This window comes from Phyllobates terribilis, unplaced genomic scaffold, assembly GCF_046119375.1.
Source record: "Phyllobates terribilis strain yellow unplaced genomic scaffold, ASM4611937v1 Scaffold_9__5_contigs__length_417890890, whole genome shotgun sequence".
NCBI classification, from domain to species: domain Eukaryota; kingdom Metazoa; phylum Chordata; class Amphibia; order Anura; family Dendrobatidae; genus Phyllobates; species Phyllobates terribilis.
In genome coordinates this window covers 150,024,801-150,049,248 of record NW_027362769.1, presented here as the reverse complement: position 1 = coordinate 150,049,248, position 24,448 = coordinate 150,024,801, and the positions used below count along the sequence as shown (strand labels likewise).

Genomic DNA, 24,448 nt, shown 5'->3' with positions numbered 1-24,448 from the left:
TGAGGGTCCAAATGCTGAGACGCTCACTGATTCCAAATTCAGGGGTCTCAAAGTCTACTGAATGAATGGAGCAACAGTGAGCATGTGTGGCCACCATTGCTATAGACAGTGATTGGAGCCATGGTCGCACATGCTCACTACTGCTTCATTTACACAAAGGAGTTTGGGATTCTGTTCCACTGATCAATGGGGGTCTTAGCAGTCTGAGCCCCGGTGGTCATTCATGTTTTTACCCATCCTATGGTTAGGTGATATATGTTGTTTGTAAGGGACAACCCCTTTAAGTGAATTCTTTAACGCCAGTGAGGCATAGAGTTACCTTGTACCTTGTAAATACGTTACATACCATAAGGAAAAAAAATATTAGCGTATTGATAACACTTACCTCACTTTGCATGTGTTGTGCCTCTTTAGCTGTCACATAGGTTGGGGTCTCAAAGTCCAGCATCGCTTTACCTTTTTCTTTCTCATACTTCTCTTTATATCTTACCTAATTGTATAAAATAATAATAAAAGGCGGAGAAAACAATTGTTGCAAATCCCAAATATGTTATCTATTGAAAAAATCCATAAGTTAAAAAAAACTGTAAACATTTTTCCATACATGTTCATCATTTTCTGACGTTAAGGGCTCGCTCACACAAGCGTATACATCGGTTGAGTGCTATCCGATGTTTTATGAGAAAAAAAATCGTAGCATGATGTGATTTGCAGCGCAGATTGGATGGCACGCACCCATTCAAGCCTATGGGTGCGTAGAAATCATCGGACTGCGCGATTTCCGCTGAGAAATTTTGTTCTCCATCTTCTCACCTGTGCTATGATTCTCTCAATCGAGAGAATCGGATCACACTATGCTGAAACTCTGATCAGAGTTTGATTGGAGTGTCATTAACATAATAGAACCAAATCTTTCGCATGAGAGAATCTACGTTCGTCTGGCCATAGCCTAATGCAGTATTTTTCAAAGTCTAGGTTTAATTCAGACTTATTGGTGGATTGGTGACTTAGAAGGGGGTTGCTCCACTACTTTTATATTAATGACCTATACTATGCATAGGTCATCAATATCAGACCGATGGAGGTCCAACACATGGCCAGCACCCCCACCGATCAGCTGTTCTTGGTGCTTGTCACTTCCTGATGTTGGCTGTTGCAGGGCTAAACAGCACAGCTCCATCAACTGTGTGGTGGCCATAGTGAGGTACTGCAGATTCACTATTCATTTGAATAGGGGCAAATGGCAGTATTCAGCCACTACACAGTTGATGGAGCTGTACTGTTCAGCCCGGCAACTGCTAAAATCTGTCTGTCACCGAGAACAGATGATTGGCGGAGTTGCTTGATGTTAGACCCCACCAATCCAATATTGATGACCCATTCTTCAAATAGGTGAAGGTACCTGTGTCAGACCCTGCCCTCCTCCCAGATCTGTTATTGATGACCCATTCTTAGGATTGGTGAGGGTACCTGGTGTCAGACCCTGCCACAATCTATTATTGATGACCCATTTTTAGGATTGGTGGAGGTGCCTGATCTAAGAACTTCTCTAATCTGATATTGATGCCCCATTCTTAAGATTGGTGGGGATGGCTGCTATCAGGCCCCTCCCCAATCTGTTATAGATGACCCATTCTTAGTATTGGTGGGATGGCTGCTATCAGGCCCCTCCCCAATCTGTTATAGATGACCCATTCTTAGTATTGGTGGGATGGCTGCTATCAGGCCCCTCCTCAATCTGTTATAGATTACCTATTCTTAGGATTGGTGAAGGTGACATCAGACCATTCTTAGGCTAGGTCATCAATTTAAAAGTTGAGGAGCAACTAAGGTCCATTTTCTGTTGGCTATCATATTTTAGTTAATACGGTTTATGCTCTGTTCTATTCAAGCAAATCATTTACAACCTCACTGTTTTCAATTACCAAAAAACTAATAGTTTTCATCAGCAAAGCAAAATCTGCGGGAAGCTTTTCTTTCTAGGACATACTGGGCAGCAGATAAGCTGATAATAGTTATTTCACAGAAGCTTAAATGATTCAGTTTTCACCTTGTTAAAAATAAAAGTTGATAGAAACAATATTCTGTGTTCTACTTTTCTTCCCAACTAACAAAAAGTAGGAAAAAGGACCCCGGCGTTTATAGCGAGGAAAGAAAATTTGAATGTTTGAATTTGAAAATGTTTTAAGTGACTTTTGGCAGTTGGTGAAAATGGTGTTTAGTGTTTACAAGTTTGCAGTCAACTTTTCATGTTTGGTTAATCAAAATAATTTTTTATTAGGAAAGTATATTTTGAAAACATAAAACAGGATGAAACAATACTTTGATTTATTTTACATCGTTATTTTTAAACGTTTACTTTTTGTTTTTACATTTTTTTGCTGGAAATGTAATTTGCAAAAATATTGTAACAGGGTAAATTATAAAATTTTGGTGCCTTCTTACAGAAAATAGATGCTGAAGCGTGTTGTGTCAAATGATTAGATCCGTATTAGCGATAAGCGCAAGTGCCTGTTACTCGAGTTTGTCGTAGGTGCTCAGGTACGCTCTGAGTATCGCGGGTGCTCGAGTGAGATGTCCAAGTCCCCACGGCCGCATGTTTTGCGCTTGTTAGACAGCCACAAAACATGCGGATATTGCATGACAACACTGGCAATCACTACATGTTTTGTGGCTGTCCAACAGCTGCGAAACATGCGGCTGCGAGGACTCGAACAACTCACTCGAGCACCCGCGATACTCGGTGCATACCTGAGCACCTTCGATGCAAACTCGAGAAACAAGCACTTGGGCTCATCACTAATCCATACACTATATCTTTATTGTGAATCTTGAAAATCTGAATATAGTGAAAGCAAAATCTGCACAGCGTTCTCACTGTGACTGTAGCGCGTTCTCTTCTGTTCCAGGGTTTATAGAGGAGAAACGCCACTCTGCTTGACTCTGCTCCTGCACTCAAGGAGAGCGAGCACACTATGGACTCGAAGTTGGGAGACATGTACACAAGATATGGTATAAAGCTAGAAAAATAGGGTAATTAATTAATGCTAATACAGTATTGATGCAAAGGATATTTCCAGTAGTAGGTTATAGAACAGAAGGAGCCGATTCTGTATATAGTGGTGCTTACAAGTTTGTGAACCCTTATCCAAAAGAAAAGTTAAAGAAGGATAACGTTTTAGAATGGCCAAGTCACAGTCCTGATCTGAATTCTGCAGAAATATTTTTGAAGGACCTGACGCGAGCAGTTCATGGGAGAAACCCACCGACATAATAGAGGTGAAGCTGTTTTATAGGGCGGAATGGGCTAAAATTCCACCAAATCGATGTGTAAGAGAAAGCATGAAGACAGTGGTGGCCCTGGGCAGTGCTGAAAGAGAAGGGCTGGGGTATAGGAAAGGGTACCGGGTGGGGATCAGTAAGAGGAGAAGCGAGGATTGGTAAGGTGAGTATGATTCTCCTGCTCATGCTAAGACAACCCACTGGACTCCTAAGCCCACCCACTGAACTCCTAAGCCCACCCACTGGACTCCTAAGCATACCCACTGGACTCCTATGCCCACCCACTGGACTCCTAAGCCCACCCACTGAACTCCTAAGCATACCCACTGGACTCCTATGCCCACCCACTGGACTCCTAAGCCCACCCACTGGACTCCTATGCCCACCCACTGGACTCCTAAGCCCACCCACTGGACTCCTAAGCCCACTCACTGGACTCCTAAGCCCACTCACTGGACTCCTAAGCCCAGGAATTACAATTTGAGTTAGAGGTTATACTGATATATTTCCCACTAAATTATCAGTTTACTTAGCAACTGCTGCTCTATAATATGCTGCCTAAAGATCAAAGGTCACATTTTCATTGTAAATGTTAAATTCACACAATACATCATAAACATACTTAGAGTTTTAGGCGGTTGAATGTAAAACTTACTATGCTCTGCAGTCCAGTTGCTTCCTTTACATGAACTTGTTCAAGTGTATCAGGCACCATTTGGTAGTGACCCTTACTCTTCTGATATTCCTTCTTGTACCGGTACTGAAGGGAAGTGTCAAAAACTGCCTCAATCATGTCCTAACATATTATCTGTCTGCTACTGGGTCCGAGGATATTTTACAGAAATGTGTCTTTAAGGAAAGTTCCAAACTAAATTGACTCAATAAAGATGTTTTAAAATAATGTAAATGACAATCCTAATTTTTAATTAATGCCAACTTATTCTGCAGTGCTTAATATTATTAATATAATTAAATTATAGTAACAGCATAGTATTTATCTAAATACTAGAAGTATAAAGTAAAGGAAAACTTTTCAGTTATCCTATATAATATACTGGTTGGCTGGATCCCACTAAAAACATACATAAAAATAAATTGTAATTTTTTTTTTTTAACATTCTAAAATTTAATATAAATGAAATTTTTTTTTTTTTAAATAACAATTTCTCTGTGGATTAGAAATCCAACCAAAATCACTAATGTTACACTACTGAATTATTAAAAAATAAATAAATAAATGAAATAGGTTACAGAATTGTTTAATGATTGAGAATTATTAATATTTGCATTGTGGTTTATATTATTTGTTATAATAAAATATATTAAATATTATTCTGTGTGGTTAGTTTATCTCTATGAATAAAAGAATGAAATGAGTTAAGGACTATTACACTTCTTTTTTTGTAACTTTAAGTAAATGACCACCCTTAAAGAGGACTGCTCACTTGCCCTAAATATGTAACTTTTTTTTACCCGCTGCTCTACAGAATCTGGAGTTGTTTTTCTTGAGATATGGGCTCTTTTTCCTTATATGTAGATCTAGTATTTTTAGCCAAGTGGGTGTGGTCCTCAACGCTTCTCTTCAGATGACTACATGAAGACCACGCCATGTTAGCTATCAAGACTAGATGTATATACTCTAAAGAGAGGGTCATATCTCAGGAACGGAGAGACGCTGAAACAAAAGAAAAACATTGTCAGACTCAAGAGAACAACAGCATTTACATTGCGGAAAATAAATTGCATATTCATGGCAAGTGACCAGTTCGCTTTAAATACCAAGTTCAAAATGATGTGCTGGTTATTCTTTTGATCTTTTTTTTTTTTCTAAAATAGAGCTTCAAATTTCCTACATGAATATAAAATTCTGTCTGACTTCATCCACCACTAGAGGGAGCACAGGAGCTTTATACATTGAACTCAATAACAATAAGCCTGTATTCAGTAAGCTCCTAAGCTCCCTCTAGTGGTGGCAGCAGGCAGACAGAATATTTATGTTTTAAATGTCAGTCTATGTACAAGGTTTGGAGCTCTGTATCAGAAAAATTAAACTCTGAGCGCTATAAGCATATATTAGGAGTTAATCAGCGCAGAATTTTGGACCTAAATGCCACATGGTGTTAAAAGGTGGAGATTTGCTTCAAGTTTGAGCTTTAATGTGAGCTTAGCTATATTAATTTCTAGAAGTGAGCTGTATGGGAGTTTAAGTCAGTAAAAAAAAAAAGAAAAGGAAAGGATAGCTACCAACTGATGCCCAAGATGAGAAGCAGGACGATTAGTTTTATCAGTTACAGCAGGAAGAAGAGGAGTGAGAATTATTGAGTTAAAGAGATTATTTCTGGTCTGGCACTTACGTCACTTGATAGTTTGCTTGTGCTAGTGATATGTTGCATGTTCAAGGATTCCGCCATATCGGTCACTGGTTTGTGAAGCTTCTTAAGGTCAGCCTTATATTTAACCTATAGGCAATAGATAAAGAACATTATTTAACATAAAATATATAGAAAACTAAAAATAAATAAATACATAAAATTATGTTTTTTTTATTTATATTTTAGGCAATGAAGTCAATTTTTTTATAGTGTTTGGCCTAATACAAAATATTCATAGAAAACTAAAAATAAATACTTTTTTTTTCTATAAGGCAATGAAATTAACATTTTTTAACAGTATCTTGCCTAATGTAAAATATATATTAAACTAAAAATAAATACATACAATTTATTATTTTTTTATAATGCAATGAAATTAACATTTTGTAATAGTATCTGGCCTAATATAAAATATATATATATATTAAACTAAAAATAAATACATAAGATCTATTATTTTTTATATGGCAATGAAATTAACTTTTTTTTTTTAATAGTACCAGGACTAATTTATCAAAACTATCCAAGAGAAAATAAAATGGGCAGAGCATTAAGGGGTATTTCCATTTTCAAGATCCTATCCCCAATAAGTAGTAGGTGTAATAAAAATAATAATATTAGCAAATACCTCCAATTAGAAATATGATATAATTCTTCTGATTAGCTATGTCTCTTACCCCATGTGTAGGGTATCCATGGTTAAGACAACTAACAGCTAACTAATGCAATGCCCTGCACATGGGGTAAGTGGCATAGCGAATCAGGAGAACTATACTACATTTCTAATTGGAGATATTTGCTAATATTATTATTATTATTACACCTACTACATATTGGGATAGGATCTTGGAGATGGGAATACCTCTTTAAGCTTTCATTATTTCTTAAAAGTCCCTTGAAAATCAAAATTAGGAGGATTCGTGTTTTTGTCAAGACCTCTTTATTAAATTAGGCCCATGTTTTATTTTAATAAAAATAATATATTTAGAATATATGGGACGTTCCCAGAAAAAGAGGAGACCTCTCTCCGCGATGGCAAATTTCCTGGGCACCCGGCAAAGCAGTGCTTCTGTGTAAAGCAAGGATGCTCCATTATCAAATGAAGCCCTGGCACCCAAACACATATTCATTGGGTGGAAAATATGGAGTAAAGGAGATGTGGAAGGAAATGTGGTCTGAATTAATGGTTTGTTAGGGAAAATTCCCAATCAGGAACCTCCTAGAAGGCCTGCGGTAAAACTTGGCAAGTATGTCTTCTACCTTACCTCACTGGCAAGAGTATGTGCGTCTTTGAAAGTCTGGTAAATTTTGGCCTCCTTGAGGTCATACTGAGGTTTCTTGCCCTTGTCTTTTGCAAAGTTTTCCTTGTACTTCACCTGTTAAAAATTGTCATAAATATAAAATAAATCCAGATAACTGTGAACACAATTTCTATATTTTTAATAGGTGGAAACACCTAAAATAAAGATAACCAAAATAATAACTGGACAAGAAACGAGAATTGTAATACTCTTTCAGAATCATGCTCCAAATCATAAACCTATGAATACATTAAAAAAAAGGGTGGGATAGATGAGAAAAAGGGCAAAAATTAAGTGCATTGTTTGCCAGAATTTGGACATTAAATCAGCTGCAAAAGTTTTCTGTTCCAAAAAAAAGTTTGGAAATTTTGAGGTCTAATTAATCTTTATGACAAATATTTCAGGGGGAAGTTCTCAATTGCAACAGATGTGAGAATTATATATTTATATTATATATATATATATATATATATATATATATATATATATATATATATAAAAAGTTACCAAAAATATAGATGGATTTTATAAAAAATAACAAAATAAATCATACCGCCTAGCCCGTTCATAAGAGTACTATAAATGATTCATTTTTCTTACACTATGAACCTGTGTCTCTCCGTCTGTTGGGAAGCTATACCTCTAAGCATGCTGGGAGTAGTAGTTTCCCAACAGCTGGGGAGCCACAATTTGGATGTCATACGTCACAAAAAAAAAAAGTCGGAACTTCCCACAAACTCATTTTTAGGCCACACAGATAGTGAATGAAGTCAATACGTTGATGTACAATAAGTTTTTTTTTCTTTTTTTTTAAGGCTGCTCATAATCCGGCATGCACTACGACCACTTGGCCATCAATTTTCTGTTACAAAGAAGCAGTTTCCCATTAAAACACACGGTAGCATAAATGAATTAATAGTCTATAGACCTCATTTTGGCATACAATACTCTTTTTTTAACTGTTTGTATTCCGATGTAACACTCTCCAAAGTGTTGCTGAACTGATTTCACTCCACCTGTAAGTAAAGTTCAATGGAACCGGTCTTCCATTCGGACCTTAAACAGCATCATTTCTGTACAATCTGTCTGAGGTCTAAGGGTGTATTACATGATGCATTTTTATGTGCTGTTTTTGCAGTTTGTTAGTTTTTTTGCTCTGTTTATGTTTTTTTTCCAAATGTAATTTTCAGAGTGTTTTAAGGAGAAAACTGCCGTTGTCTTACATTTAAAAAAAAATCTTGCACGGAATGTTTTATATTTATAAAAAATTAAATAAATGGAGCACAGTGGATGCAGCATACAAGTCACTGATGGACATGCTCATCTTACGGTACTAGTGAGGTCATTAGCTTTCTTAAGTGTCCGCATGATGGGAGTGTCATAAGACGCCGCTCCATGGCCCCACAGCTTTCCTTTGGTATACTCAGCCTACAATATGCAGCAAAACATTGGATTAGCAAAGCATGTTAAGTCTCCACAAGCCTCAGAGGACGTTGGAGCACTAGTTGCTGCCGCCCCTCGAAACATGAGTGAAAACAAAGGCAAGTTAATAAGGATAAAGTGTAAAGGCTAAAAGCGGATTGTGCTGCGGATTCACCATATATTTTACCCTATGCACTGCAGAGAGGTAAAATCTGGGATAAGAATAAACACGAATATCCATAGTTATTTGAAATCAACATTCAGATGAGATAGATAGATAGATATGAGATAGATATATGATAGATATGAAATAGATAGATATGAGATAGATATATGATAGATATGAAATAGATAGATATGAGATAGATAGATGATAGATATGAGATAGAGATCTGAGGATAGACAGATTAGAGTTGACCCAAAAGGTTAACTGTACCCTTGTCCACCTGCAGTAGGTAGTGAGTGGCCACCTGACCAGAGTCCTGTGGCGCCAGGCAGCATGATGTTGCGCAGAACCCAGTTATCAGAAGAGGCACCGGGGATACTAGCATGTAGAGGCAGGTTCTTAGGGTTGTCGTCTGGAAGTCACAGACTACCGATGTGGCCGCCACTGAACCAGAATCCTGTAAATCTTTTTGCGCAACTCTAAAATATATACATGGCGAGTTTTGAAATCACCATCCATATATATATACTGTGACAGAGTCACTGGTGAAGTATGTGAAGGGAGATATGTTTCACTACAGTTATTAGCCTTAGTGAACTAAACCTACAATTTCCTCCAGCATGTTATGTGTCGGGGGTTAAACCACCATGTTCAAAGGGAGTTTTTTTTTGTGAATGACCATTGTGAACGGTGGGAGGTCATTCATCATATCTCCACCTCAGGGTGTGGCTGAGCAAGGTTAAATGCTCAGTCACTGTTTTTTTTTTCTGTGGCAAGACTCCAAACTGTGGAACTTCAGCTCAGGAGGAGCTGAAGTGTGCTGCAACTTGTTCACACATAAGGACTGTGCTATATACACTATGTATACACATATGTGTGTATAGCAAAGCTATACAGTAACTATAATTCTTCTATGTATAAAACTACAGATCCAGCAAGGTCCAAAACTCATGTTAAATACTCAAACCAAATTGTATGAGATTAAAACTAATTAGCAGCTTCCAAAAAACAGCACCACCTTGGTCCATGGGCAGTGTCTGGTATTGCAGCTCAGCTCCATTCACTTCAATAGGGTTGAGATACAGTATCAGTCACAGCCTATAAAGAGAGGTACTGATCATGGAAGAAAGCAGCCATTTTTTTTCCATATGTACTAGTGTAAAGCATCATGGCTGATGTAAGGAAGGCCAATAAAACTCTCATTATTCAGATCTATAAGCCACAGCTGGTTAATAAGACCAGTAATTCCCAGTTATGATGTAAGTGCCAGTTATGATGTTATATACAATAGTGGAAATATCTATAGTACGTGTTCCTCAGATAGCTCAACTCTTTAATTTCATTTTTAGCCTTTAGACAGGCTTCCCAATGTGGTTATTACTATATTAATGTCCCATTAGATCTTACTTGGCTTGTAAGTTTGGATACTTCTTGGGCTAATTCAATATCTGGTCGCCCCAGAGTGGTGATCCCGCGGCCAGCTTCTTCACGGGCTTTAGCTTTGTACTGGATCTAAAGGAAAAATTGAGTATGATATTTATATATACAGTACAGACCAAAAGTTTGGACACACCTTCTCATTTAAAGATTTTTCTGTATTTTCATGACTATGAAAATTGTACATTCACACTGAAGGCATCAAAACTATGAAATAACACATGTGGAATTATATACTTAACAAAAAAGTGTGAAACAACTGAAAATATGTCTTATATTCTAGGTTCTTCAAAGTAGCCACCTTTTGCTTTGATGACTGCTTTGCACACTCTTGGCATTTTCTTGATGAGCTTCAAGAGGTAGTCACCGGAAATGGTCTTCCAACAATCTTGAAGGAGTTCCCAGAGATGCTTAGCACTTGTTGGCCCTTTTGCCTTCACTCTGCGGTCCAGCTCACCCCAAACCATCTCGATTGGGTTCAGGTCTGGTGACTGTGGAGGCCAGGTCATTTGGCGTAGCACCCCATCACTCTCCATCTTGGTCAAATAGCCCTTACACTGCCTGGAGGTGTGTTTGGGGTCATTGTCCTGTTGAAAAATAAATGATGGTCCAACTAAACGCAAACCGGATGGAATAGCAAGCTGCTGCAAGATGCTGTGGTAGCCATACTGGTTCAGTATGCCTTCAATTTTGAATAAATCCCCAAGAGTGTCACCAGCAAAGCACCCCCACACCATCACACCTCCTCCTCCATGCTTCACGGTGGGAACCAGGCATGTAGAGTCCATCCGTTCACCTTTTCTGCGTTGCACAAATATCTCAATTTGGACTCATTAGACCAAAGCACAGATTTCCATTGGTCTAATGTCCATTCCTTGTGTTCTTTAGCCCAAACTAGTCTCTTCTGCTTGTTGCCTGTCCTTAGCAGTGGTTTCCTTGCAGCTATTTTACCATGAAGGCCTGCTGCACAAAGTCTCCTCTTAACAGTTGTTGAAGAGATGTGTCTGCTGCTAGAACTCTGTGTGGCATTGACCTGGTCTCTAATCTGAGCTGCTGTTAACCTGCGATTTCTGAGGCTGCTGACTCGGATAAACTTATCCTCAGAAGCAGAGGTGACTCTTGGTCTTCCTTTCCTGGGGCGGTCCTTATGTGAGCCAGTTTCTTTGTAGCGCTTGATGGTTTTTGCAACTGCACTTGGGGACACTTTCAAAGTTTTCCCAATTTTTCGGACTGACTGACCTTCATTTCTTAAAGTAATGATGGCCACTCGTTTTTCTTTACATAGCTGCTTTTTTCTTGCTATAATACAAATTCTAACAGTCTATTTAGTAGGACTATCAGCTGTGTATCCACCTGACTTCTGCACAACACAACTGATGGTCCCAACCCCATTTATAAGGCAAGAAATCCCACTTATTAAACCTGACGGGGCACACCTGTGAAGTGAAAACCATTTCCGGTAACTACCTCTTGAAGCTCATCAAGTGAATGCCAAGAGTGTGCAAAGCAGTCATCAAAGCAAAAGGTGGCTACTTTGAAGAACCTAGAATATAAGACATACTTTCAGTTGTTTCACACTTTTTTGTTAAGTATATAATTCCACATGTGTTAATTCATAGTTTTGATGCCTTCAGTGTGAATGTACAATTTTCATAGTCATGAAAATACAGAAAAATCTTTAAATGAGAAGGTGTGTCCAAACTTTTGGTCTGTACTGTATATACACACGTGGTCAAAATTGTTGGTACCCCTCGTTTAATGAAAGAAAAACCCACAATGATCACAGAAATATCTTGAATCTGACAAAAGTAATAATAAATTAAAAATCTATGAAAATGAACAAATGAAAGTCAGACATTGCTTTTCTGCTTCCACAGAATTTTTTTAATAAATTAAACTCTTGAAATAGGTCTGGACAGAAATGATGGTTCTTCTTAACTTAATACTTTGTTGAACAACCTTTTGAGGCAATCACTGCAATCAAACGATTCCTGTAACTGTCAATGAGACTTCTGGACCTCTCGACAGGTATTTTGGCCACTCCTCATGAGCAAACTGCTCCAGTTGTCTCGTGTTTGAAGGTTGCCTTTTCCAGACAGCATGTTTCAGCTCTTTCCAAAGATGCTCAATAGGATTTAGGTCAGGGCTCATAGAAGGCCACTTCAGAATAGTCCATTCTTGGGTGTTTTTAACTGTGTGTTTTGGGTCATTATCCTGTTGCAAGACCCATAACCTGCGACTGAGACCAAGCTTTCTGACACTGGGCAGCACATTTCTCTCTAGAATCCCTTGATAGTCTTGAGATTTCATTGTACCCTGCACAGATTCAAGACACCCTGTGCCAGATGCAGCAAAGCAGCCCCAGAACATAACAGAGCCTCCTCCATGTTTCACAGTAGGGACAGTGTTCTTTTCTTGATATGCTTCATATTTCCATCTGTGAACATAGAGCTGATGTGCCTTGTCAAAAACTTCCATTTTTGTTTCATCTGTCCATAGGACATTCTCCCATAGATTTTTGGCTTGTCAACATCTAGTTTGGCAAATTCCAGTCTGTTTTTTTTATGATTTTTTTTTAACAAGGTGTTCTCCTTGGTCGTCTCCCATGAAGTCCACTTAGGAACAAACAACGACGGATGGTGCAATCTGACACTGATGTTCCTTGAGCTTAAAGTTCACCTTTAATCTCTTTAGAAGTTTTCCTGGGCTCTTTTGTTACCATTCGTATTATCCGTCTCTTTGATTTGTCATCGATTTTACTCCTGCAGCCACGTCCAGGGAGGTTGGCTACAGTCCCATGGATCTTATATTTATGAATAATATGTGCAACTGTAGTCACAGGAACATCAAGCTGCTTGGAGATGGTCTTATTACCTTTACCTGTAACATTCTTGTCTATAATTTTCTTTCTAATCTCCTGAGACAACTCTTTCCTTTGCTTCCTCTGGTCCATGTTGAGTGTGGTACACACCATGTCACCAAACAGCACAGTGAGTATCTGTAGCCCTATATACAGACCCACTGACTGATTACAAGATTGTAGACACCTGTGATGCTAATTAGTGGACACAACTTGATTTATCATGTCCCTTTTGTCACATTAGTTTCAGGGGTACCATCATTTCTGTCCAGGCCTATTTCATGAGTTTAATTTTTTTAGAAATTCTGTGGAAGCAGGGTTGAAAAGCAATGTCTGACTTTCATTTGTTCATTTTCATAGATTTTTAATTTATTATTACTTTTGTCAGATTGAAGTTATTTCTGTGATCATTGTGGGCTTTTCTTTCATTAAACGAGGGGTACCAACAATTTTGACCACGTGTGTATTGTAGGAAGATTCAACCCTGTACCAGTAACCATATAAAACCTGAGTACTCACATCGCTGACCAGTTTGGCCACCTCTGTTGCTTTCTTAATGTCGGGTCTATCAACAATGGTCGTGTAATTGAGATGAGCTTTGGCATCTTTCTTGTATGAGACCTGCAAAAGACATGTATGATGTAGAATTACCAGCGACAAAACATTATAAATAGTGATGAGCAAGTATGTTCGGTTAACCCTTTCGCCGAGTATACTCGGCCGAGCACCGAGTATTTATAGAATGCTCGGGCTTTAAGTGTTCATCGCTCCGTGAACATGATTTGCGACTGTTTGACAGATTTAATACATGTGAGGAATGCCTGTTTTTCCAGCATTCCTCACATGTATTAAATCTGTCAAACAGTTGCAAATCATGTTCACAGAGCGACGAAAACTTAAAGCCCGAGCATTCTATAAATACTCGGTGCTCGGCCGAGCATACTCGGCGAAAGGGTTTAACTGAACATACTCGCTCATCACTAATTATAAACTATTATTCAACTTTTACAGAATTGTAGCCAACAGAGCTGCCCAACAAGAGAACTGGAGGCCTCCTTTTTGTAGCCTCCTCCATCTTTTAGATTTTTTTGTCTTCTTGTGCTGCCTTTAGTTAGCTCATGCCACCATGATATGAATTTGTCGATACCTAATGAGCCAAAATGTCGCATGTATCAATAATGTACCATTTTCCTAAACCAAACTATGCAGCAAATCTCCCACCATACAGTATCTAATATCGACCCAATGGGCTAGCAATCAAGTAAAACAGGTATAGGCCGTGAGGTGCTCAAACCACGGGCCCTTACTGCCCATTTATCGGACTCGTACAACTTTTACTTACATTACTTTGGGCCTTGGCGACTTCCATTGCATGTTTCACCTCAGGTGGTTCCTGCATGTTGGCGTAGTTGGACTTGCCTTTCTCCTTCTGGAACTTTTCTTTATATTGTTTCTAAAAGTATTGAGTAATTCGGACACAATTACATAAAAAGCAACAAATAAGATATATAAGCTCTATAAATATTGGTATTGACTCTCTATTAATCATTTTCCTGGTAGACCCATGGTAGCCAGTTGCATCGCTGCTTTTGTGGCTACCCTTGGAGTTGGTTACAGGCGTAAAAATGTGACTTCATCTTCTTAAATAGGTAAAATTGTAAAATGTTTTTTAAAACAAGCAACTTTGCAATCAGTCTTTTATTAAAAATCTTTACTGTTGTTAAGAATGGAAGGATTTTCAATCCTTTTGGCTAGGCAAACATCCGCCTCTGGCCGGACTCTTAAGCGATGAGCTCAGCGCTTACAAGCTCTTGACTATAGAGCTTGCAATCGCTGGTCTGAACCCATCCATATTCAACCAGCTTCCGTGCCTTTGCGCTCCTCCAGTTTTAGAGTGCACTAATCAGGCCCGCAGCATACTGATGGCGATGACCCGAACTGTCAAAACTGCCTCCCAGCAAACAGAAGCCGGGATGCAGGGGAGCGCTGCGCTCCAGAAGATTCAGGAATAGACAACCCCTTTAAAGGTGTTTTCTGGGACTTTTTATATTTAAAATTTTTCCATGCAAATGATTGTGAACCCTAACAAACATTCTATAGTCATCTGAATAACCCTCCATACTCCATAATTACCAATCAAAAAAGTCCCATAACTTCCGCACTCACCTGACTAACAATCTTAGTCACTTCTTTGACATGAGCCGTGTCCCGTGTCTCGGGCAGGGTAGTGAAGGAGCCATGTGGCAGCTGCTTCTTCCCTAGTTCCTTGTATTTGTTCTGGAAATAGAGAAAATACAGTTTTATTTCCAGCAGGTTAATTTTACCTGTATACATCCATACACTGTTAGCTCCCCCTAGTGGTGGGCACTGGCAACCAGAATTAGACAATTTATCAAGTCAAAAAATAAGTGCTCTCCTATACTGTTATATTATAAATTGAATTGGTGCAAAGTTTCAGACCTAAAGGCAAATTGTTGGCATCCACTAATAAAAGCTTTGTACGTTGGTTGAAGGGTTCAGTGGTGCCCAAATCTGATCTTAAGTTGTTTTTGTATATACCATTAAAATAGTAATCATAAAGTTCAAAATAATTGTAAAATTAGCAGAATAATCAGGAAATAAATAATATATTATTTCTTAAGAACTTGGCTACTATTCATTCACAATGGGCTCTCGAGAGCTGCCCCATAGAAAATGAATAAAGCGGTGGTCAAAATTGTGCACCTTAACTCCATTATACTGGGGTTAAAAGTTTCTTGTTGTGCCGATCCCAATGGTCGGACCCCCAAGATCTATAAGTTATCACCTATCCCGTGGATAGGCGGTAGCTTGCCTTCACTGGAGAACCCCATTAAATGTTTTTGATTTGAAACCGTGGTGAAATTACTTTGACGCTATCTGGCAAGAACTTACGTCAGATATAAGAGAGCTGACAGATTTGGCATGGATGATCTGGGGTGTATCTGGAACAACTCCAAATTCTCCTTGGTACGTTCCTTTCTCATACTTCTTCTTATATTTCACCTGCAAAGCCACAAAAAACACCAAAACTGCACTTAGACGAGAGACATAGATGTGACGTGCGGAGAGCTGAGACTTAAATGTCTGCCCTTCATCACAATTTTTTATCTAATCAATCTAAAATTCAGTTAAAGGAGTATTCACATCTTAGAAAGTGATGGTATATGTCCTGGACATGCCATTACAGCCCGATTTCAGTGGATAGGTTCAGGCTGTTCACTCTCGGGATTGTTTGGGTACTAGAGATCTAACCAACACTTATCGCAAAGTCATATCATATCCTAGCACCATGCTATCACATTATAAGAGAATTATGAGAATTTCCATTTATTGTCTTAATACATCTCTATATAGAGTCAGATGGGACCTTCAGACATGTTTCTAGGACAAGCCAAAACTTTTGTGAAAGTGCAGTTACATTTCAAACTCTCTCTGCCTGCATTCACTGCTAGGGGGAGCTGAGGAGCTTACTGCATACAGCATGTACATTGCATTCAGTAATAAAAATGTATGCAGTAAGCTTCTAATCTCCCCCTAGTGGTGGCTGCAGGCAATCATCTTTTTACCATTTCTGTCTATGGTTCAGAGGGGATTTAGAGGTTAATAATAATTTTTACTTTATCAAATGCGCAACCCTGATTCTCTTCTGTAAATCCCCCCATTAAAGTCAGAAAGTTGTCTGAACCTGCTGATTTTGGTAGAATTGGTCGACCGTCCCATGTGAACGGGAATCTCCCTACTCTTCTTCAGGGATGAGATGGATTGTGCAGTTGGAATTTCCAATCCTTTTGTTTGCAGAAAAAACAAATTGACAGCTGCCCCATGTGAATGGTCATCTTAAGAGAAACTATGATAAAGGACAGGCCTCTCACCCAGGTTCAGATTTTCAGTTAATTACTCACATTACTGTTCATTTCTGCGTTCTTGAGAGCCAGGACAGTGTCCAAGTCATTAGTGACTGAGAGCTTGCATCCTTTTTGGAACTCTTTGTCCAGTTTGTACTCATACTGAAATGAAAAATAGATAAATTATATATATATATATATATATATATATATATATATATATATATATATATATATGTATATATATATCTATCTCACAAGAATTAACATACAGATAGACACCTTCAGCTTTACTCACATCACAATTGAACCCAGAGACCCAGTTGACCCTGACATCAGTCCAGATCAACTCTGATTAGTTGAAGTGAACCTGTTAACTTTCTTAACTGATCTTTAATCTATACTAGTATTTCCCGTATAATAGCTATTTTGAAAGAATGTTTTTTTTTGGGGGGTGGGGCTTAGGGGGGGGGGGGTTGCTGTTTATCTGTTCATCTGTTACTCCTCCTAAAAACTGTGAATAACCGTTCCTCTTAGGCGTGTTCTTACACAGTCTGACAGCACTGAATGGATAGTGTCATCCTGTGTAGGCACACAGCTCTAACTAGAAAGTCCCAATTTAGTTATATAAATTTCCAGGAAGAACAACTGAGGAATGGAACAATATAGAGTTCCCGGAAAAGAAGCACCGGAATGGTTAGCTCATGAAAAATACTACCATTTAATAACAGAAATGTCAAGACAGGTGGCAAGTGCTGATCAACAATACAACTTATTATCTTAAATTTTTCGATTAAAATGTCTCACAACAGATCGGGGACTTTGTGTAATTTTTTTTTTCCTGTCAATATTGACAAAATTTTCCAATTGTAACATTTCCTTAGCATTAATAAGAAATCAACGCCTTCAAGAATAAGCTGCTTACGTCACTCTGCTGCAATGAGCATTTTGCGTTCTGCAAGAAGTCAGGTCTGTCGACCGTCCATTGCCACTGCGCCTTTGTTGCTTCGTACCTCTTCTTATAATCCAGCTAAACGAAATCAGGAGAAATGTAGATTATTAATACTCCGTATAAGGAAGGCACAGACTAATATGAGAGTTAATAGATGGGCTACTGACGTTGCTAATGGACTTGTAGGCTTCTTTGGCCGTCTTGATCTGAACGGCATCGGCCACCATGGTGCAGTGTCCTCTGCTCTTCTCATACAGTTCTTTATATTTCAGCTGTGAAAGACAAAAATATGTGTATGTATGCTGAGATCTTGGCAAAAATGTGTCATAATTCTAGGTAAGCTGCTGTTAGAGGAGTCTGGCTATAACTTATCCCTCTTTCCCCATTGACAAGAAAAAATGCACACTTGGCCAAGTCCATCATTCATGTTTTTGGTGGCGTCGGGGGGAATAGCCATCACTTGGATGAACATTTGGTTGACAGCTATCTTGACTGTATGGCCAGTTTATGACTCTAGAACAAATATCAGTCCGTTGACACGTACCTCGCTGATCTTGTCTTTGACCTTGCGGGCATGTAGCAGTGACGGGGTGTCGTGGATGGTGGTGTAGCCCTTGGCTTTGCCTTTGTTCCATTCCATTTTATAAACAATCTACAAATGTGAAAAAAAACATAAAAAACATTGTTTTGTCTCAGAACTTTAAACAGCAACTACTACTAATTTAGTAGCGATGGTATTTTTTTTCAACAATCTCACATGAGCATAGAGTAGTACTCTGCTACTCTACTATGGAAACCTAAGGTCCTGCAATGCCTGCACATGAGGAAGGAGATGTAGCGAATCAGAAAAACTATATCACATTTCTAATTAGAGATATTTGCTAATATTATTCTTATTACACCTACTACATATTGGGATAGGATCTTGGAGATGTGCGTACTCCTTTAAGGATAAGCTCAGCACTTTCTTCCCTTCCTCCATGCTACCACGGGGATGTTAGTCCACGGGCCACCATTGAATCAAATTATTAAATGTGGACTAAACAATATCAAAACTTCTTTGTTTTAAAGTTTAGTTACCAGTTACATAAAATTTAATTCTAAGCACCATCCTTGTCCTAAAATACCACAATTACAGTAATCCAATCAACTTCCCAAACCATCAGGAATATTAATTGTAAACCACACTAGACCTCCAGGGATATTACATATTAACCTGCACCCACCCAGACCTCCAGGGATATTATATATTAACCTACAACCACCCAGACCTCCAGGGATATTAGATGTTAGCTCTTAACTAACCTTGACTTCTAGGCATAATCAATATTAACCAATGACCACCCTAGACCTCCTGGGATATTAAATATTAACCGATAACCATCCTAGACCTTCTGGGATATTAGATATGAACCCATAACCATCCCAGTCCTCCAGGAATTTTAGATGTTAACTCTTAACTACCATTGACCTCCAGGAATTGTGGATATTATCCATAATCACCCTAGACCTCCAAGCAAATTAGATATTATCAAGTAATTATTCTATATCGCCTGTGATATAATTTATTAACCTATAATCACCCTAGACCTCCAGAAATATTAGATGTTAACTCTTAACTACCCTTGACTACCAGGCATAGTGGATATTAACCAATGACCACCTCATATCATATACCCATCCCAGTCCTCCGGAATTATTAGCTGTTAATTCTTAACTACCCTTGGTCTCAAGGGATAGTGGACATTAACCCATGACCACCCTTATCCTCCAGGGATATTAGATATTATCCCATAACCAAGTATATTAGATATTAACCCACAGTCAGCATAAACTTCCAAGAACATTGGAAATTAACCCGTTACCACCCTAGATCAACAGGAATATTATATATATAAACCCATAGCCACCATAAACTACCAAAGATATTAGATATTAACACATAACCAAACCTCAAAAAGATATTAATTAGGGTAGTGATCACTCATCTACCCTAGACCTCATGGGATATTAGCGAATAACCCATTAATTTTCTTCTGGTATCTATGAGTCCATATACTTAAATACTCTGTACCCACATGGAGGTCCCAATACTCACGTCACTGATCTGCTTTCCGGCCTTCTGAGCTCGGCTGTGCTCCGGCGTGTCTATGACTGCTGTGTATTTGTCCTTCTCCTTTTCATAGAGCGCCTTATACTTCCACTATAGAGAAAAGTAACCGTCATAACCGCGCACACCGTTCTCAGCTTAGTCTCACATTTGGTTTTATTATTATGTTGTTTCTAAATATTTCTAGGGGAAATATAATAATGTAGTATAGAATAATGTGGTATAATGTTCTAGAGTATAGTATCGAAACATTAAAGTTTTCAGTTGGGAGTGCAGTGTAGAAATATCTATAGCAGTGTAATATAATATAGTATGTTATAATATTGCATGCTGTAACATACAAAAATCTAGGAAATATTATATAATATTAAGGTGTTTTTTTCTACTACAGCTTCACCCTGGACACCTACTATGCAGGAATCAGAAGCATGGCGCCATTCAAGTGAACAGGGCCGGCTGACGTTTGCTGCACAGCTGGGACAAAGCTATTATAGTGCTGTATTCTACAATACAGTGTTTTATTGCATCAGTTAAAGGGGTTGTCTCAAGTTCATAAATGGGTAAAATTGCAAAGTGCTTATAAAAACAAACAACATTGCAATTTACCCTTTATTAAAAAATCCTCTCCGTTCTCAAGAATGGAGGGATTTTCAATCGAGCTGCCTAGGTCCCAGTGTGGTCGGTTTACTAGGAAAGTAGTGCGTAGCATGAGCAGATACTATGCTTTACAGCCTGCACGCGCCACTCCGAAGCTGGGCGTTTCGCCGGATATGACCGGTTTCAGGTGCTGCAGAGACAGCTGTATTTGTTAGCAGCCTGGAAGAGAGCACAGTTTGGGCCAGCAACGTGGGTCATGACACTAATCCGAACTGTCCATATTCAGGAGTATAAGCCTGCACGAGTCACTCCGAAGCTGGCCGTTTCGCTGGATATGACTGGCCTCAGGTGCTTCAGAGACAAAGCTGTATTTGCTAGCAGCCTGGAAGAGAGGACAGTTTGGACCAGCAATGTGGACATGATACTAGTATGAACTGTCCATATTTGGGAGTATCAGCCTGCACAAGCTGCTCTAAAGGCTAGCCGTTTCACGGGATATGACCGGCCTCAGGCGCTGCAGAGACAAAGCTGTATTTGCTAGCAGTTTGGAAGACAGCACAGTTTGGAGCAGCAGCATGGCCATGACACTGGTCCGAACTCTCCATATTCAGGAGTATCAGCCTGCACAAGCTGCGCCGAAGGTTAGCCGTTTCGCCGAATATGACCGACCTCAGGCGCTGCAGAGACAAAGCTGTATTTGTTAGCAGCCTGGAAGAGAGCACAGTTTGGACCAGCAACGTGGGTCATGACACTAATCCGAACTGTCCATATTCAGGAGTATCAGCCTGCACGAGTCACTCCGAAGCTGGCTGTTTCGCTGGATATGACCGGCCTCAGGTGCTTCAGAGACAAAGCTGTATTTGCTAGCAGCCTGGAAGAGAGGACAGTTTGGACCAGCAATGTGGACATGATACTAGTGCGAACTGTCCATATTTGGGAGTTTCAGCCTGCACAAGCTGCGCCGAAGGCTAGCCGTTTCGCCGACTATGACCGGCCTCAAGCGCTGCAGAGACAAAGCTCTATTTGCTAGCAGCTTGGAAGAAAGCACAGTTTGGACCAGCAACGTGGCCATGACACTAATCCGGACTGTCCATATTCAGGAGTATAAGCCCCCTTTTCCTTGGTAAAGCAGGAAGCCGGGTACCAGGATTGTTTCGCTCCTGAAGCTTCATCTTGAGAACACCCCTTTAACATGACATAAAGTATAATAATATGTAGTATAATATTATACAGCATAGCACAGTATAGTGTATAATGAAGGTATATTAATACATGGTAAATATATAACATAACAGTAGCTATACTACAGGAGAAAAACCTAAAAGTCAATCAGCATGGGGACAGATTTACTCACCCAAGTCGATGCGCAAACCCATTAGTAAATCTGCCCCCATATTGGCTATCGAATATATAGATTTCTACTATATATATTACTATACGAAGGAACCTCAAGGCCGTCAATCTTCACAGCAATCCCACTCCATGCAAAACACAGATGCAGATGCGGAGACTACTCACATCTACGGCAAAAACTAACTTTTCTGAAACAAATGCATGCAACAGGAGGAGGTGGATGTGAGAAGAAAGAACGACGTCCCCCTCATTGTGTCTGAGCCCCCATAAATGTGAAATGCTACCTGTCTCCATCCCATTCAGACTGAGGACTATGTCATGGTAGTTGTGCAGTCTCATCACTCCCACACGTTAGATCTCCTTAGTGATAAAATGACACTTGCCTGTCCGTGTGAACGGTCCAGATTAGATTGCTTCTGTTACTTATCCGATGAGCCGGACAAGTGCTCTTATCACTGACACATGCATGGTACGCTATCTGGGGAAGCGCGGCCTGGCGCGCTCTGCTGTGCCCATTGACGGGAATTAAATGGCTCGTTGTTCATTAGGAAACAGGTGACAATTGCAGTTAGACCTGACCTCCCTATATAACGTGGTGATTAGGCATTCGGAGCCATCGTTATACATCCTGAGCTGGATACATTAATATACGGGATGTGATTGGGAAATAGATGCAGAGTCTTTAGGGGATAGATTTCTGATACATGGCACTGCAATCAAACAGAACTATAATCACCCGCAGAATGTGTCACACCTTTTCTCTAAACTAAAACTCCCAGCTTGTAACTGTAAGAGAATAGGAGTTGTAGTTTTACTACTACTCTAAAATTATCTTAGATGTCTACATATTGGATGACTGACCCAAAAGGCAGCGATTTTTCTCACTGTAGAGTTTGTCAAAGCCCCTTATTAATAGACAGATATATAATGCTAGATGTCCACTATTTCAAGAATAACTATTTTTTAATTTAGTTATTGATCAGCTTTGGAAAAGTTAGGAATCTGTGTAACATACTCCATTAGCTTATTTTGCTTCCTTTTATCTCCAACACCATGTGAAAAGAACTATTTTAACGGCTAGTTTATTCTGCTTTTGTAGCTGCTTTGAACTGCTGCTCTAGCAAGAAGCTGCACTCAGACACTGAGGACAAATACTTTCTATGTCTGAGCATGGAGGAGAAAAGCAGAGACGCTCGCACAGGGAGAGGGTTTGTATATAGTATTTGAGTGCAGATTCTAGCTAGAGCTGCAGTTCAAAGCAGCATATAAAAGAGCATGAACTAGGCAGCTTTTCCAGCTCTATTAGCGTCGTGTTGGAGGTAGAAGGAAGCAAAATAAGGTAATGGATTATACTATAAAGATTCCTAATTTTGCAGAGGCTGATCAATAATTGAACAAAAAAAGAAACTTAGCTACTCGTTCAGCATTTTTGTATAAGACTAGCTAGACCAGAACTATAAAAAATAGATGAGCATTCATTCTCATATCCAAAGTACTTTACAATAAAACAAGCCTTTAAGGGGTATTTTTTTTTATCACTTTATGATTAGTGGGGGTCCAAACACCAATCCTGATAATGGTAAGGATCTGAGACTTGAAAAATGAGAACAGTCTCCTTTTTTGAAGAAATAGCGCCCCTGTTATCTATAGGATGTGCCTGGTATTGCAGAATTCAAGTAGGTTCATGAGGTTTAGGTGTTTTGGACAAATGTTTTTTGGGACTATGCTAGCAGAACTGACCACAGTGCTCATGTGAGTGATCTATGTTAATTATTTTGAAATAGTCATATATAGTTATGTAATAGTTAATTGGCTCAAGAGCATTATTGCTGTTATATTAGTCTACAGTATGGCGGCATTTTTTATGGGTCAGATGAAAGCTAATGCTTAGTGCGTCTAAGCGTCGTAACGTTACCTGACTCCACATGCCGGTGTTGTAAATTGCCCGTAACATGTCTGGCCTTTGGATTTCATTGCACCCGTGTTGGAGCAGCATCTTGGCTTTAGATTTGTACTTTTTCTGTTCATGCAAAGACCAACGGAGCACAGAAAAGACATGTAAGACAGCGCTAGATCCCTCGAAGGGATGTAGGCGGAGATACTCTATGTACTGAGGTTTAACATGGCAAACAGAAGGATTTGTTTTCTAAAATTATAATTTTTTTTAATATATATATATTTTTAAATTTTACAATTTTTTTTTATCATTTTTACTACATTTCATTTTATAATTTTACATTTGTATATTATACTTCGGATCTGAATTTTCGGTTAACGAGAAGAGTCCGCCATGTTTATTTCAGAGCACATAAAGAAATCTTTTGAACGCTCACTCAAAATATACATGAGACATTTGAGTGGCAACCACAGGTGATAGATAATAAGACATCCTAAGTCTGAAGAAACCCTACACGGACAGAAGGACAGAATGCCGCAGGCTATACAGAGTGCCGCCACTACCGGGCAACTTTGTTACCTGGCTAATCTGTTCACTTGCACTTTTAGCCAGAAGGTGTCTGGGATCATCGACCACAACGGTGTAATGTGTTTTCTCCTTCTCATATGCAGCTTTGTATAGTTTCTGCTCAGAATAGCACATCAGGTTACAGTTTAATATTTTCTCAGCTATATTCTCTTGTAAAGTTGCCTTTGAATCTTAAACTAATAATGATAATAAAAAATGATCTGGACAACCTTCATGGCAGCCTGCAAACTTCAGAAAATAATAAT

The 24,448-nt window shown here is 39.1% G+C and overlaps 1 protein-coding gene across 25 annotated transcripts in view; it reads right to left on the bottom strand.

Annotated features, from left to right (window-relative positions):
* NEB (nebulin) overlaps positions 1–24,448 on the bottom strand; it is a 203,011-nt gene that overhangs the window by 27,706 nt on the left and 150,857 nt on the right. For 17 of the 25 annotated variants that reach the window (XM_073647182.1, XM_073647185.1, XM_073647188.1 and 14 more), the window contains 16 exons: positions 24,195–24,299; positions 19,757–19,861; positions 18,203–18,310; positions 17,826–17,930; positions 17,632–17,736; positions 16,764–16,868; positions 15,754–15,864; positions 15,007–15,117; positions 14,183–14,293; positions 13,360–13,461; positions 9,951–10,055; positions 8,285–8,383; positions 6,920–7,030; positions 5,637–5,741; positions 3,938–4,042; positions 386–490 (listed from right to left, as the gene is read on the bottom strand). In XM_073647182.1, the coding sequence (XP_073503283.1) occupies positions 386–490; positions 3,938–4,042; positions 5,637–5,741; positions 6,920–7,030; positions 8,285–8,383; positions 9,951–10,055; positions 13,360–13,461; positions 14,183–14,293; positions 15,007–15,117; positions 15,754–15,864; positions 16,764–16,868; positions 17,632–17,736; positions 17,826–17,930; positions 18,203–18,310; positions 19,757–19,861; positions 24,195–24,299 (1,698 nt within the window). Of the gene's footprint in view, positions 1–385; positions 491–3,937; positions 4,043–5,636; positions 5,742–6,919; positions 7,031–8,284; positions 8,384–9,950; positions 10,056–13,359; positions 13,462–14,182; positions 14,294–15,006; positions 15,118–15,753; positions 15,865–16,763; positions 16,869–17,631; positions 17,737–17,825; positions 17,931–18,202; positions 18,311–19,756; positions 19,862–23,633; positions 23,739–24,194; positions 24,300–24,448 lie in introns of all 25 variants that reach the window. The other 8 variants (XM_073647192.1, XM_073647196.1, XM_073647199.1 and 5 more) reach the window with 4 other exon arrangements.